Below are 17299 nucleotides of genomic sequence, written 5' to 3' on the forward strand. Positions count from 1 at the left end.
TTTCAGTCTGAAAAAGGTCATACCGTTTATTATAGGATACACATCTTCAAGTGACAGAGCATCTGTTCATCAATAGAGGAGCTTAAGCACATTTCATTACTTAACAATGCATATCAACATTGGGTCTACATGAAGCTTTATGAGAAGCATATTTGCTTTTTTATTGTAATTCTAATGACACACTTTTAACACGAAGTGCCTGTAGTTGGCCACAAGATGGAGACAATAATGTATCAGAAACAAAATGGGTATGTTACAGGTCTATTAAAGTGACAGTTCACCCAAAACCCAACATGTTTTAATTAAATGTCACTTTGAAAGTGCCAACACAGAGAACAACTTAGAATCTGATTTGACTAAAATACATTCCATAAAAAGAGAGGAAGTGGAAAGAAATTTACTTTATTTAATTAAATGTATCTTTCACATGTATTGTAAAAATGCTAATATTATTAATGCAATTTATTATATAGTTAATGTAGTACATGTTTTATAAAGTACTGCTACTAGTAATATTTTCCTGTTCCTCAAAGCAATATTGTAACTTTACTTCATATTGTTTTAGTTTTTACAGTGCATTAAGGATGCACTTTACATGTATTATCTGAACTTTTCACAATGCTGTTCTCCAGCTCAAACACCTTTTCACCCTTCTCCTTTCTCCACTTTATTTTGGTGTCACTTTCCAGCCCCATGCTTTTAAACTTTTCAGTGATCTGGAAAACAAATAAGAATAGATCAAGAAAAACTCATAGACTGATTCTATTTTTCTTTACCCCTACCCATTCCACTCTTGAGTGTGAAGGGGAAGGGCTTCAAATTTACCCTTATGATATGGGATACCGCTACACTTCCTGACAGACATTTCACCTATCCAAGTTCTAGGAACAACAAATAAGAACTTGACTTCTAGTCGATCATTTGGTTTTAGAAGCTTATATGAAAGGCAAAGGCCTCTAGATTATGCTTATTTTACCCAAATAAAACATGATCATACCTTGATTTTCAATTATTTAATTAGGACAGACAGGTCTGACTTTAGCTTAGACTAAAGTCTTAAGTCTTGTCACTTAACAGGGATAATGTACAGTATAGAATATAAGGTCATGATGCAGTGGAAAAAGAAATAATATTGTGCTCCCATGAGCTTGGAGGACTGCACCCACAAATCTCTGCAATGACTCAAATAACTTACTAATAAAGTCATCTGGACTGGCAAAGAAATCATTCTTGCATGACTCATAGTTCATCAAGATTCTTTTGATTTATCTTCAATGCCTCCTCCTTCATTTTACCCCATACATGCTCAATAATGTTAACTCTGGTGACTTGGGAGGTCAATCCTGGAGCACCTTGACCTTCTTTGCTTTCAGGAACTTTGATGTGGAGGCTGAAGTATGAGAAGGAGTGCTATTCTGCTGAAGAATTTGCTTTATCTTATGGTTTGTAATGTAATGGACAGCACAAAGGTCTTGATAGCTCCGGTTGTTGTTGATGTTTTTCCACCACTCTGCAGATCTCTCGCACGCCCCCATACTGAATGTAATGCCAAACCATCTTTCCTTCACCAAACTTGACTGATGATTGGGATGCAGCTCAACAAATGATTAATCAGAAAAATTGACTTTCTGCCACTATTCCAAATGATCAACTAGAAGTCAAGTTACAACTGTGACTGACGCAAGACTGACACAACTTTTGTCAGGTAGTTTACAACAGTTGCAAACGTCATCATATGTAATTGCTAGCTCATATGAGATTGACGATGAAGACTGCTGTAACTGTTCCAGCTGCATTATTTTTTGGTAATCACAGAAAGGAACAGTTTCATGTTATCATAACAATATAATGTATCAATTCAAATCAATAATTGCTTTATTGGCATGACAAATGTTACACATGTATTGCCAAAGCAGTTCTAAAGTTTACATAAACAATAAAATAATATACGTATATAAAAAAAAACGCAGTAAACAGTAGTAGTGGTAAAAAAATAAATAAATAAAGGAAAGATATATACATATAATAATTAAATAAAAATATAAATATTAGATTATATTATTAATTAATATAATCACATTATAATTCAATATATAATTTTTCTTCTCTCTCTTTTTGTGACAGACTTTAATGTATTGTGCCGCTAGAAGAACACAGTCAGTTTTTCCCCTAGTACAGGGGTTTTCAAACTTTATAATCTCAGGGAGCCCCAAATATTATGATTTTTTGCAGGGGACCCCTTTGCCTAAAGTCTAAAGACATGCATTTAACGTATAAATATGTAAATTTAAATTCTGTATAACGTAAAGACATTATAACTTATACTTCACAGGCATGCAAAACGGTTTATTTTACTATTTATTTTTTAGTTGGCTACTAACTAAAGCCAGAATGATTTTCACAGTTTTTATATTTCATAAAATAAATTTAAAAAACAACAACAAAATATTTACATTAACTGAACAAGATAGCTTTTCTAAATAAGGCACTGGTAGATGAAAAGTTAAACCTGGACATTTGTTACATTTGTAATTTCTGTAGTTTGTTTTCCCCGTCTTGTATTTATAGAAAACTGCAACATGTTTACATTTAACTGGGTGCTTTTCCTAATTAAGGCACTGCTAAATCGCTGCTATAATTTCATTTATTGAAAAGGGATCAGATTGCGAAATTTAGCGTTTAAGCTTGACAGTAAAACACGAACGCTATTGTTCCATTTTGTCTTCTTTCTAGGGGTTCGGAGAAAAAGGCAACACAACAAAACTCAGTCTTGCACCTCAGAAGACAATGCTGACACACAATGAACACGTGGGGGCGTTTGAAGCCATGAGACGCAGAGACTCTTGACATGCTCCAGACGCTCGGAGGTAATTAATAATATACACTAATACTAAAACAGTTAAAGCATTTTAGAATGACTAAAACAACATTTAAGATGTGTTACAGTGTACTCAGCCTGCTGGTTTGTCCATTCACACATATTTTCATCATCATATGATGACCTTTTTAATGTACATATTGTAATTTGTTCAGTAAAAGTGTTTCCATCATAGTTTATGCGCATATTTTCTATCGAATAAAAGTTTATCCTGCTCAGTTATTCGCATACGTTTTTATGCATATTTTTAAAAGTTATGTGCATCATGATGTTTCCATCAATCATTTTTATGCACATCTCCAAAATGAGCATTAAAATAGGTGGGTGGAAACGTAAGGCAAAGGTGAGAAATACCGCTTCGTCCTTAAAAAAGGGGAGGAGACCGACAGAAACTCTGAGTTTAGAGAATAAAACCTGCTCCTGACCAGGTTAGGTTCACAGAGTAAGTTACCACGGTAACTGACACTGAGTTAAAGTTACATCTCTTTCAGAAACAGGCTTGACTTACCCTGCTTTCTCAAATTTGACAAACCTGGCATTTTGAATAGGAAAACCCAGAGTTTCTCTCATTTCAGGGTTAAAATACTCTGAGTTTTCACTTAACCTCCTTTCTGAAACAGGCCCCTGATCTCGTCCCCCTTTAACATGTTATTATCATACAATTATCTCCGAGCTCAGGGTTCTCTCCTGGAACAGCATGCCAAACCTGCTATCATCATCAAGCAATATCTAACTGTGAACTCTTGAGTTGATGTTTGTATTTTCATATTTTTGTATCAGTTTATTTGTTTTCATCTCATTACCTTCACTCCAAGCTTAAGTCTGTTAATCACTTTGGTCAGCATTGCTGTGATAAATGTGAAATAAATATAAATAAAATGTACTTACTAATGGCAGACACAAACCTGATTCAGAATAGCAGTCTGTAGCGAAGGATTATTCAAAGAGCAATGTCCAGCACAGGATACTTTCAGCCGGACAATCTGTTTTCTCTTTTCCTCTAATGAAATATACACATGTAGTCATTTTCAACTTGGAAGATTAATCACAGACACAACACAATCGTACTGTTTTTGAAATGGCCATTTCAAGAGTGATCATTTGATTCTGAACTGGAGGGAGTTGATGATTACAGATTTCCAGCTTTCATCAAAATATCTTCTTTTGATTTCAGCAGACAGAAACTCAATCAGGTTTGGAACAGTTTTCAGTTTTGGGAGAACTATCCCATTTACTGGTTAAACTCACCTGCATAACAGATAAAAGGATGCAGGACATCACAGCTTTCACGACTCCATTTCCCAGAATCAGTTGTTGACATGCTGACACAGTCAGATCCTACTCCCTGGTTTGGTTGACCTGATGCCCAGTATCTGAATCTGACATCCCACTGATCAGACCATTCCCAAGGGTCTCTGTAAAGACCAAACCAGATGTAATATCTTTTTAAAGCTGTTGCATTTAGCTGGTCATTCTCTGCAGAGCTGTGGATGGTGGGCAGGTCTGTGTAATTCTGTCTGCAGTAACTCTGAGCATCTGTCCAGCTTCTAGCACTTTGTATCATGTAATATGTTGTATTTTCTGTAAAGAAAAAAGAAAGTATTCAGTCTCTGCTCTTCTTTTCCAGTTGAATTGCAGAATAATACACTTAAAAGAATGTTGAACTCACTATAACACACAAAATATCGCTTATAAGAACATGCCATATCTGTCCATCTGCCAGATGAAGTAGCCACACAGTATCCGTCATCATTTGGCATTCCTGAATCCCAGTTAAAGTACTGAGAAGAGTTTTCTCCATTCGACCAACTCCAGCGTTTCTCTGTCCCACTCTTCAGTCCAATCCACACTGACCCACTGTATCCGGCATCCACTGAATGTATCAGCCTGTTCACATCATCCATGGTGTCTACAGTAGCCAGATCAGTGAAATTCCCTCTGCAGTAACTCTGAGCATCTGACCATGACATCTGCAGGTTTATATAGTGATAGCGACGAGAAATAGCAGAGCTGCTCCAGGAGAGCCCTGTAAAAACCAACATGTGATCGTATGTTATGACGTAAGTGACCACTAGATGGAACCAGAGGTTTGTAAGGGGTTATGTGAGATGAGAGAGTGCGTTAGAACAAGACGGTATCAGTCAGACTGAACTTAAGTAAATAAAGAAGACACTTGTTCTAACTTGGGGTTATTATTATAAGACACGAACATGACAATTACAATTAGGGCTGTGCAATAAAAAGATTATTAATAGTTATAATGGTAGTTATTAAGAATTATGGATGCAGAATAACATGTAGGCTACTTTTTAAGTGCTAAAAACATTATTAGATAATAGGCACTAGTTAATAGTGAGAATTTGTCACTTATACTAAAGTGTTACTTTTTTGTCAGGAAAAAATCACAATTTTATCATGATTCTTTTACTATTTTAAAGTTTCCTGAACATCACAGCCCAACTAAGTTTCTTATTATAACAACAAATCCTTATGAAGTAACATAAAATAAATTAAAGTGGGCAAATATTAAAATCCGTAATTTATTGATGAAAAATATAAACAGTTAACTTTTACTTATATATAACTCTACCCTCCATCCCCCCAGCCGCCCAATTTTTGTTTAACGGAGAGATTTTTTTCAACACATTTCTAAACATAATAGTTTTAATAACTTGTTTTAATAATTTCTAATGACTGATTTATTTAATCTTTGGCATGATGAAAGTGAATAATATTTGACTAGATATTTTTCAAGACACTTCTACAAAACTTAAGGTGACATTTAAAGGTTTAACTAGGTTAATTAAGTTAACTATGGAGGTTAGGGTATTTAGGCAAGTTATTGTAAAATTATATTTTGTTCTGTAGTGTAGACAATTGTAAACATATACAGCTGAAAGGGGCTAATATTATTGACTTTAAAAGTGTTTTTTAAAAAATGAAAAACTGCTTTTATTCTAGCTGAAATAAAAACAAATAAGACTTTCTCCAGAAGAAAAAATATCATCAGACATACTGTGATGATTTTCTTGCTCTGTTCTGTTAAACATCCTTTGGGGAAAAAAAAAAAAATCAAAGGGGGGCTAATAATTCTGTCTTCAACTGTGTGTATGTATATATCTATATATATATATATCTATATATCTATATATATATATATATATATATATATATATATATATATATATATATATATATATATATATATATTGTGGGTGTAATGGTTCACAAAAATCACGGTTCGGTTCGATACAACACAGTGGTGTCACGATTGGGTATGTTTTCGATACAGCTAAAAAGAGAAAGGCCAGTGAATTTCTCTGATTTTAATTTACTGGCCCTGTTATAAGTTTACTCATGCTTTTCTGTTTATTTGTAACCAGTTGGTTTCTAAAAGTAAATCTGTCAGTGTTTTAATTTTCTCGTATCCAGACCTTTACGTTTTCTCGGCTGTAGCTCCCTGTCATTTGAACTGTGAGATTGACAGCTGATATTTACCAATCCATTCACATTCTGTTCTAGTGCTGTGGGCCAATAAGAAGAGCTTGAAGGCAGGGCGAGCACTGCAGGTTTTGTTTCCTGCTGTAAGTTGACATGTCAACTGGTTTAAAACATCCCTGATGGCTGCGATTGGTGTTTTTAGGTGCATTTAGGTAATTTGGGATGCCTCGTTGAATGTTGTAGCACTGAAAACATTATATTTTGTACACAAATTCTCTTTTATCTTTTTAGATATTATTCTGAATCGTTCGATTTGTAATGCGTATCGAAATGAAAGTATCGTAATGAACGGTTCAATACGAATACGCATATCCTTATCCTTTATATTCATTCATTCATTTTCTTTTCGGCTTAGTCCCTTCATTAATCCAGGGTCGCTACAGCGGGATGAACCACCAACTTATCCAGCACGTTTTTACGCAGCGGATGCCCTTCCAGCCACAATCCATCTCTGGGAAACATCCACACACACACTCATACACTACGGACAATTTTAGCCTACCCAATTCACCTCTACTGCATGTCTTTGGACTGTTGGGGAAACTGGAGCACGTGGAGGAAACCCACGCAATCGCAGGGAGAACATGCAGACTCCACACAGAAACACCAGTGGACCCAGCTGGGGCTCAAACCAGCGAACTTCTTGCTGTGAGGCGATAGCACTATCTACTGTGTCACTGTGTCACCCTATAAATATCAGAATTTGCCAGAATTTATACATTTAAATTATTTATACTGGCAAATTATTTATTTACAGTTACTTTTATTCAACCAGCAAGTTTTTTTTTTTTACCACAAATGACACAGTCTTGCCCCGAAAATGACAATTCTGTCATCATTTACCTACAAGTTGTGAAACTTGAACCAATTTGTGAAACCTGAACGAGTTTTGTTAAACATATGCTATTTTGAAGAATGTGGGTAACCCTACAGCTGCTGGTCACTGGCTTCAAGAGTATTTTTTCTGCTATTAACAGCCATCAATTGTTTGGTTACCCACATTATTCAATGTATCTTCTTTAGTATTCAGCACAAGACAAAAATTTTTTACTGCAATCAAAAGTATTTTCATATCACACAATTACAGATGACAAAACCAACCTGATAGCAGAAACAACACAAACAGACTTTCATCCATGACTGCTCACACAGATCTTTTCTGCTGGTTCCTGGTGTGAAATAAAACAAACAATATGTATATGTATATATATATATATATATATATATATATATATATATATATATATATATATATATATATATATATATATATTATGGCATCACAATGTTGTAAGAGAAGTGTGATGAATTGAATATATTTGATTTAATTTCCCTTAACATAAACAGCTTATTTAAAAAAATAAAATAAAATAAAATAAAGACATAGTTTCTGCCATTGATGATATTTGTTAATTTAATGAACAAATATTATTAAAAGTAATAAGAGTAATTGTAATAAAAGACCCAGATGTTTCTATCCAGTCAAAAGACAAATCAAAGATTGCTTTGCATTAAATTAAACGATGAAAGGCATAGTTTACCCAGAAATAAAATAATTATTTGTCATTATTTACCCATCCTTGACTTCTTCCAAAGTGAACCACTAATCCACAAAATAAATGCTGCTCTCTGAAGACAAATATACCCTGTACATTTTATTCAATTTTAACTTTGCTTTTAAGCATTTGAGTTTTCTTCATATCAATCATTCTTTGGAAGATAGCAGATTATTTGGTATTCTATAAAGTGTGTGAACAAAAAAGAAAACAAATGAAAACACCATGGAGAGCTGATCTAATGTAACTGAAAACGAGCTTTTTACATAATTGCCTTAAAACCTAAATTACGATTCCAGTTGGCAAAGTTTAAACCCCATGTATAATCATTCAAGCTGGGCTTAAGGTTTGGATGGCAATGTTCACATCTATTCAAATAAACAACACAAACAGATCAGTCACACCACAGTTTGTTTTCATTTAACCAAACCTGAACACTCCCTCAGACAGCTTACCAGTACTGAGCATCATATTGCACTTGAAAAATACATGCGTGTCAAGATTACAGTGAATCCGGAAAGTATTTATATCGCTTCCCACTTTCCACATTTTTTTATGTTACAGCCTTATTCCTCAATGGATTTAATTAATTTATTTTCTCAAAATTTTACACACAATAGCCCATGATGACAATATGACAAAAGATATTTTGAAATTTTTGTAAATTTATAACAAATAAAAAACCTGAAAAATCACATGTACATAAGTCTCCACAGCCTTTGCCGTGAAGCTCTAAATTGAGGTCAGGTACATTCTGTTTCCACTGATCCCTATTGAGATGTTTTCGCAGCTTAATTGGAGTTCACCTGTGGTAAATTCAGTTGATTGGACATGATTTGAAAAGGCAAACACTTGTATATATAAAGTCCCAGTGTTGACAGTGCATGCAAAAGCACAAACCAAGCATGAAGACAAAGCACTTGTCCGTAAACCTCCAAGACAGGATTGTCTCGAGGCACAAGGCTAGGGAAGGTTACAGAAACATTTCTTCTGCTCTGAAAGTTCCAATGAGCACAGTGGCCTCCAACATCCCTAAGTGGAAGATGTTTGGAACCATTAGGACTCTTTCTAGAGCTGGCCAGCCATCTAAGCTGAGTGATCGGAGAAGGGCCTTAGTCAGGGAGATGATCAATAACCCAATAGTAACTCTGTCTGAGCTCCAGTGTTCTTCTGTGGAAAGAGGAGAAGCTTACAAAAGGACAACCATCTGTGCAGCAATCCACCAATTAGGCCTGTATAGTAGAGTGGCCAGACAGAAGCCACTCCCCGCCTGGAATTTGCCAAAAGGCATCTGAAGAGCTCTAAGACCATAAGAAACAAAATGCTCTGATCTGATGAGACTAAAATTGAACTACATTTGGAGAAAACCAGGCATCACTCATCACCAGGCTAATACCATCCCTACAGGGAAGCATGGTGGTGGCAGCATCATGCTTTGGGGATGTTTTTCAGCAGCAGGAACTGGAAGACTAGTCAGGATAGAGGGAAAGATGAATGCTGCAATGTAAAGAGACATCCTGAATAAAAAACCTGCTTCAGGGTGCTCTTGACTTCAGAGCCCAGAACTAAATTCTATTGATCTTCTCTGGAGAGATCTTAAAATCCCCAAATTCCCAAAGACAGGTGCTCCTATTTTTTAATAAATTTGCAACAATTCCAAAATATATATATATATATATATATATATATATATATATATATATATATATATATATATATATATATATATATATATATATATATATATATATATATATATCAAAAAAATAATTAACATTGTCATTATGGCCAATTGTGTGTAGAATTAAGAGGAAATAAATAAATTTAATCCCTTTTGGAATAAGGCTGTAACATAAAAAAAGAGGGAAAAGTGACACGCTGTGAATACTTTCTGGATCTACACAATTCATTCACGTTGTCCCAACACAAATAGATTAAGCTAACTTAACATTTTTAACAAATTTATGTGGATTGAACATAAAAAAATAAGTTCTCCAAATAAAATATCAAGAACTGTGTTGTTTCAGCTTGTTTTGAATAAGTAGTTTGAACGAGCAAAAACACATTTTTTTTTCAGTGTATATGATCGTAGATGAGTCAAACCCACCAAAAAACCCCAAATTACACTAAACACTGAAATTTCAGAATGAAATGAGAAGGTTTAGCCTGCACCATATTGGCTTTTCGCCTTAGCAGAGTTTTGTAGTGACAATATGCGAGTGGTTTTCATAGTCAAATAGCTCATTTTTACTGAAGATGTTTCTACATTTCTCATGACTGGAAAACGGATATCATAAGCATGCAATAGATCTTGGGTATGAGAGTACTCTAAAAACTTTATTTACTTCCCCATCATCATCTCCTCTCTCTGTATTTATTTTAAACTTTTTTCAAAGATAAACATGAGAAATCATAACTCTCATAAGCTGCATATTAAAATGATTTCTAAAAGGCCAAATATCACATGAATAAATTATATTTTTGATGAGTATATTAAGACACAAAACTACTTTAAAAAATCAGAATTGGATCATCGCCACCGATAGCCTCCTTGGCAGTGTGCCAAAATTCAAGTTGCAGATCTTTCTCGATCTTATTCCTATATTATATGCTGCCCTATCATAATAAAGGCAAAACACCCAAAAGCAAAACTTAAATCCGAATAATATGTCCCAGTTTTATTGATTTGATCAGATTTTTTATTCGATAAATGCAGCCTCTGTGAGCAAATTAAACTCTGAACATAATTTTTTTTTACTCCACAAAAAAAAAAAAAAAAAAAAATTGAATGAAAATATTAAGGCAATTATAGAAAAGCATTTTTATCAGCACAAAATAATCAACTAGTAGTGAATTAAATGAAAGATGTCATTGTGATAATTTATTTGCTTTTGATTTCAGTATCTTAAAGTAAATAATAATAAGACATACATTTCTTACCTTGGTTTTTCTGCTATTGATAACTAGGGAGAGCTGAAAATGTGCAAGATGTTACACTCTGGTTAGTTTGGATAACCCTGCCTCCAGTCAAGTAAAACAAACAAACCATCTTGTCACTTTACATGTTGTTGACCCAAACAGATTAAGCTGCAATCTGGACCAGAGGCCTGTTGCGCAAAACGATGGGTTGCAGAATAATTTTCAAGTTGACCAAACCAAACAAATCCAACGTGATTAAGATTGGGTTAAGTGGTTTCACAATGATTGATTTAAACTTTATCTGTTAAGGTTTAATCCAGAGGTTGTGATTAAATCTTGACTGCATGCACCTGAATGTGTGACAAACAGCCAATCATATGAAACATCAGAGGGTCTGTTTGATTCATTTCTAGCAAGAGAGTCAGTAATTGACTTCTCTGTTGAAGAAATATTATTATGAGAAATAATAATTTGAGGGTGTTTAGATGTAAGACAAATATTGACACTGCTAATGCAGAAAAAGCTTAAAGCAACAAACTTAACTCTTAAGTCTATTTCACTGATATACAGGGTGGGCCATTTATATGGATACACCTTGTTAAAATGGGAATGGTTGGTGATATTAACGTCCTGTTTTTGGCACATTAGTATATGTGAGGGGGCAAACTTTTCAAGATGGGTGGTGACCATGGTGTGTGAAGATACAAGATGTGCAGCACCTGAAACTACAGATACTGGAAGCCTCTGCTGGCATTTTTCATGCGGTGTTGCTATCAGTGTGTGAAGAGTGGGAGAAGAGGGTTGCATTGACAATTCAACACAATGGGCAGCACATTGAACACATTTTATAAGTGGTCAGATACTTGTAAATAACTCATTAAAGAATAAAGTTACATTAAAACCAAGCACGCCATTGTTTTTCTTGTGAAAATTCCCAATAAGTTTGATGTGTCAAATGACCCTCTTCCTATTGATCTTATTCTAAAATGCGGAAGTGCAACTGTTTTCACGATTGTCTTAGAACTTCCGATTTCGGAGAAATGACTAGGAATAATAAACAGCAGAAAATGGTCAAACTGCTTGCTCTACAAACAAATGTTTGCATGACTATACAGACCTAGTAGAATAATATAATTAGAAAATATCAAATTGCAACATCAAGCAGCGTAACGAGCAGTTTTTAACGTCAAAAAATGAATGGAAGTGAATGAGACCAGAAGTCTCGAGCTAAAAAGATTCAAATGGCAGCGCCCGCTCGTCGGCGGAGAATAAGGTGGATTGAAAAAACAAAAGTTGGATCCAAGATGGCCGACTTCAAAAAGGCCACCATGGTCAACACCCATCTTGAAAAGTTTGAAAAGAATTTAATGCTTCTTGTACATTGTGAGAGCCATATTGTATACCCATCAGGAATTGTAAATTTATTGATTTTTTTTTAAAGAAAACAAACCTTAAAGCGGTTTTGCAAAAGTATACAGTTCACCAGAAGCACTTTATCTGGGCTAGTGAAAAGTCCTTCTGCATATAATCTATTTAGTTCAGATTTCCATTTATATTCTCTTAATCACTTTCCAATTGAATCCATTCATTAAGTAATTGGCTGTACAATCACTTTCCTTATGAAACAACTCATCTTCACTCTTTCTCCAGGTTTTTTGCCCTCACAATCCAGCCACATGCTCTTCAATGCCCATTCAATCCCACTGGTCACAATTGTGACCACAAATTTTGTGAAATTAAATCCAACTACACAATTCATTCAATCATTCAATGTGCATGCATCTTTACTGGACAAGGTCTGCTTTTACATGATTTTGTAATTTGTCAAGAAATACATTGTTAAACGTTAACAGAAGATACATCAATCTATCTATATTTTTTTAAACCGTTTCCAATGTGTGTTTTATGTGTAATCTCAAAATCTGATGAAGAGTTTAAAACAAATCAAAGCTTACTTTTAATCTTCAGAGTGATTTTTCCAACACAGGCTCATTCTGAGCACGCAGCCCTATATACATTTCTGGAGATCTTGAATTATGTAGCCAGAGTTACGTATGGCTGCATTTAGTCTTTAAAACAAACGCAAGTGGATGATTTTACTCCATTTCTTTTTGCGCTAGCAGCTGACCGCTTGCCTCCATATGGACGGCTTTCCTGCTGTTACCAGTTTGTCCAGTGGCTCACCACGTACATAGGTAGACTTGAGAGGCAGAGAGGTGTTGACTGTAACAATGGGGTTTGAGTCCGGTGAAGAACGGTTCCAAAAAGCAGGTAAGACAAAAACAGACCAAAAAATTAAATAAACGTGTAAATAAAAGAGTGGGAATGTGGTAAAAATCAGGGGGCTTTTCTTTTTCCCTGATTGCTTTTCGAAACACTTTTGGTCAGGTTTAGGGAAGTGGGTGGGGTTTTCGGTTGATTGGTCAGTCAGACAATAGTGACCTCTGGTGGATTTACACGAAAAGAGCAGGCATGAATGCCATTTCCGAAAGAAGTTTGAGATTTAAAAAAGTAAACACAGCGCCTTCTGGTGGATTTGTAAAAACGAAAACTGCAACAACAACAACAACAAAAAACCTTCCTTCAGGGACATATTTAATGCTCACCAAAAATGTATATATACAGCTACATTTTCAGAATGAGCTTGGATTTATCTTGCTTTGACTAAAAAGCAATATCAAATGTGCATTACGCACATACTGGAGCAATAGCTGCCTGAAAAACAGCTTTTCATCAGGCTGTGATATTTGTTTAATGAAAGGGACAATTCTCCCAAAAATGAAAATGTACTCACTATTTCTGCTCCCTCAAGTGGTTCCAAACATTCATGTCTTTCTCTATTCAGCTGAACACATAGGAAGACATTTTGAAGAAAGCTGAAAACTTGTAACCATTGACTTCAAAAGTAGATATTTTTTGGAAGTCGGTTCATGCAAATATCATCAAAAATACAGTGCAGGTAGTGATTAAAAAAGTAAAATCAAACTCTAGTGGTGTTTCATCATCATAATGAGCCTTTCATTGCACCACTGCCAAAGTGTTTGTGGTTGTCTTTCACAGTCATTTAGCTAATTTACTTCTGTTTTTAGGCTTAAAGTTGGTGAATGTCTTTTTTCCCCCAGAAATGTACTGGTAATATGCTATAAAAATATAGTGAAAATAATAATTATTTATAGTGTTGCTGATTGATAGGTCTGACCACCCAATCAAAGGATGATAAAAGCTATTTAGGCAATAGGTTCAATGCTGAGTATTGATGTTACAGATGCCTGATTGTTGAAGTATGATTGGTTAAAAGCTTTATTATGAAAATACTCTACTGGTAGCAGCACAACCGAGGGGAAATCTATTAAATGTAGACAATAGACTGTAGAAAACAACTGAATAAACATTAATTGAAAACATACTTAAAAGTAGATTGTGATTCTGATTTGTGTTTGGGTTAGCAGAGAACACTTTATTTGCTCTGGCAAGGACATTAATTTGCATATTCAAACACTGTAGCTAAATTTTATTGAAGATGTTTTCTCAATTGTATCACATTACTGGTCACAACGTAATGCAGCAAAACTAAAACAACAAACTAATTTTGCATCCTTTTTTCCTGCCTCTGCGCCTAAATTTTGTAGGATGTCACACACCAGAGGAATGAAATGGCACTAGTTGTTTAAAATATGTGCACTACAAACCATTTTTTAGCTCAGTTAAAAAGAAAACATTGCTGTGTGAGTTGACCAAATGTTTAAATGTCAACAAACAGAAGTGTGAAATTAATAGAAATCTAATTTCATAACAGAGCCCCCTCTCTCTCAAAATAAAACTAAACAAGAAAGCTAAATTAAACATAGCTGGCATCTTTCTAACTGCTGAAACTCTGCAGCAGTGTTAATACTTTCAGTTCCACCATTACAATGGTAACTCTTTGAATGAACCATTGGCAAAAATGTAAAATAGCCAATAAATGCATAATATAATAACTATATTAACTGTATTAACTATACATCCAAAAGGTTGTTATTGCAGCTTAAAGGCCGACAGGCTTATCGAGACCCAATGAAGGACTACTGAAGGACTTTATTCTGTAAAAACAACTGTCCTGCGTGTACTTAATCCCGCTTAGTACATGGCTACTTGCCACAAAACATAGAAATCAGAAACAAAACATTGATCTAAGTTGTAATAGTTTATTAATACTTTAAATGCATAGTTGAAGGTAGAGCTGTGAACCTACACTAGTCTCACGGTTCGGTTCGGTTACGATTATCATGCCATCGATTCGGTTCAATTCGATATTTCGGTGCATCACGGTGCATTGACGATGCTTTTATATTTTTTTCACAGCAGCAGCTCTTGTATTAAAATGTATTAATATATTTATATTTATATAGGTTATTATTTGTAATACAATTGTGTCATTTAATACAAACAGTCAGATATATAAACTGTAACTTTGAAAAAAACGAGCATTAAGCAAATAATATAAACAAATATAAATATCCAGCTCAATATCTGATCCTTGTCTAGTTCTCTTACACCCCTTTGATTGGGATTGATTGGGTTGCGATTGGCTCTTGCGCGCTGCGCTCTTCAGATGAATGATAAGCGGCAGGCGGCAGCGGCGATCTCACAGCTAATGTATGATAGACATGGTGGAGAAAACTCTGCAGACACGCGCTCATTTCTGCATCCAAAAGTAACGCTGTAAAACAGCCGAGAGGAGAAGAAAAGCCACGCCAGCAGGTCAAATGGGCCACTGTGTTTGTGTGAGAAAGAGAGAGAGACAGAGCGAGAGCGATCGAGAGAGAGAAATGGAGTAGGCTACTTTCATTCTCAAACTCACACAGTGAAATTGTGCACAGTTGATGAGTATTAAGTAGTTAGAGCGTTGTAAATACTCGCGATCGCCTCCCTCGCGACAGAGCGCATATGAGGTAAATGACGTCAGTAATAACCGGTTATGATTATTACTGAACCGATACCGAATTGTCCGCGTCTGCATCGCGGTGCATCGAAGAAACGATTAATTTTGACACCCCTAGTTGAAGGAGTAAAAAAAACTGATGGAGCATACAGTACACTAACCGACACGTTTTTCAATCACAAGATGGCACCAAACAGTCAAAAACGCAAAGCTGACAGGAACTAAACTGGCTGAATGGAGCATATACTAACCTACATATCATTTATTTACAAAACGGCTCCAAACTGTCCCCCCAAAAAAGCAGCGTGACAAACAGGGACTGCAAGGTTTACAGGGCCTAAAAAGTGAAATTATCCAGTGAGTGGCAGTTCTGTGGGCACAAATGCCTTGTTGATGCCAGAGGTCAGAGGAGAATGGCCAGACTGATTTGAGCTGATAGAAAGGCAACAGTAACTCAAATAAGCTCGCGTTACAACAGAGGTACGCAAAAGAGCATCTCTGAATGGACGCACGTCCAAACTTGAGATGGATGGGATACAGCAGCAGAAGACCACAACGGGTGCCACTCAGCTTAGAACAGGAAACTAAATTGGAGAGCAGAAGATTGTAAAAATGTTATCTGGTCTGATGAGTCTTAATTTGTGTTGTGACATTCAGATGGTAGGGTCAGAATTTGACCTCAACAATATAACAGCATGGATCTATCCTGCCTTGTATCAACGGCTCAGGCTGCTGGTGATGTAATGATGTGGGGGATATTTTCTTGGCACTCTTTGGGCCCATCAGTAGCAATCGAGCATCGTGACAACGCCACAGCCTACCTGAGTATTGTTGCTGACCATGTCCATCCACCCATGTTCTGATGGCAACTTCTTGCAGGATAACACACCATGTCATAAAGCATGAATCATCTCAAATTAGTTTCTTGAACATATAAATAAGTTCACTGTACTCAAATGGCCTCCGCAGTCACCAGAACTCAATACAATTAAGCACCTTTGGGATGTGGTGGAATGGGAGATTCATTATATGGATGTGATCTGATGTGACAAATCTGCAGCAACTGCGTGATGCCATCATGTCAATATGGACCAAAATCTCTGCAGAATTTTCCAGTACCTTGTTGAATCTATAAGATTATAGACATAAGACTATATAGACTATAAGGATTAAGACAGTTCTGAAGACAAAGTGGGTCTAACCTGGTACTAGTAATTTGTACATACTGTAATTAAAGTGGCCTTTATGATCAAGCGGAATCCTGAGTTGGCTGACTGAGGAAAGTTGAAAGTGCTGGCCAGGTTGTTATTTGGTTAATAAATTAAAAACTTTAACTGATTGTTATCTTTGTATTTTAAAAGTAAGTATTCTTTTCATATTTGTTTATTTGAACTCTTTAGGAAATGCTTTTGGTACATCAAAAAGTAAGGTTATGATGACCAACTGTCAAGCTAATCCAGCAAAAGATAGTACTTAAAATGTCACTAAAATGCAGAATTTAAACCTCATAATTAAATAGAAAAA

The 17299-nt window shown here is 35.4% G+C and overlaps 1 protein-coding gene across 2 annotated transcripts; it reads right to left on the reverse strand.

Moving 5' to 3' along the window:
• On the reverse strand, nucleotides 1–10920 carry LOC137487486 (C-type mannose receptor 2-like). Of its 2 annotated transcripts, none has more exons than XM_073930822.1 (6): nucleotides 10876–10920; nucleotides 7481–7548; nucleotides 4548–4904; nucleotides 4127–4459; nucleotides 3784–3878; nucleotides 1–716 (listed from the first exon to the last, which is right to left on the reverse strand). In XM_073930822.1, exons 2-6 carry the CDS (start codon nucleotides 7515–7517, stop codon nucleotides 579–581), a joined length of 960 nt encoding a protein of 319 aa, XP_073786923.1. In that variant the 5' UTR covers nucleotides 7518–7548; nucleotides 10876–10920; the 3' UTR covers nucleotides 1–578. The 2 variants fall into 2 exon arrangements, with proteins under 2 accessions (XP_073786923.1, XP_073786927.1); XM_073930826.1 differs by having other exon boundaries at nucleotides 10867–10920.
• Between the last annotated feature and the right edge of the window lie 6379 nt (nucleotides 10921–17299).

The sequence above is a fragment of the Danio rerio genome, chromosome 2 (genome assembly GCF_049306965.1).
Source record: "Danio rerio strain Tuebingen ecotype United States chromosome 2, GRCz12tu, whole genome shotgun sequence".
Taxonomy (NCBI): domain Eukaryota; kingdom Metazoa; phylum Chordata; class Actinopteri; order Cypriniformes; family Danionidae; genus Danio; species Danio rerio.

Bases quoted from the DNA above. Each gene is read 5' to 3' on its own strand.
- LOC137487486 (XM_073930822.1), bottom strand. From the start codon at position 7,517: ATGGATGAAAGTCTGTTTGTGTTGTTTCTGCTATCAG. The intron at 4,905-7,480 runs GTTGGTTTTGTC...TGGTTTTTACAG, and splicing joins TGTGTTGTTTCTGCTATCAG to GGCTCTCCTGGAGCAGCTCT. The intron at 717-3,783 runs GTTTGTGTCTGC...TTTGTTTTCCAG, and splicing joins AGACTGCTATTCTGAATCAG to ATCACTGAAAAGTTTAAAAG.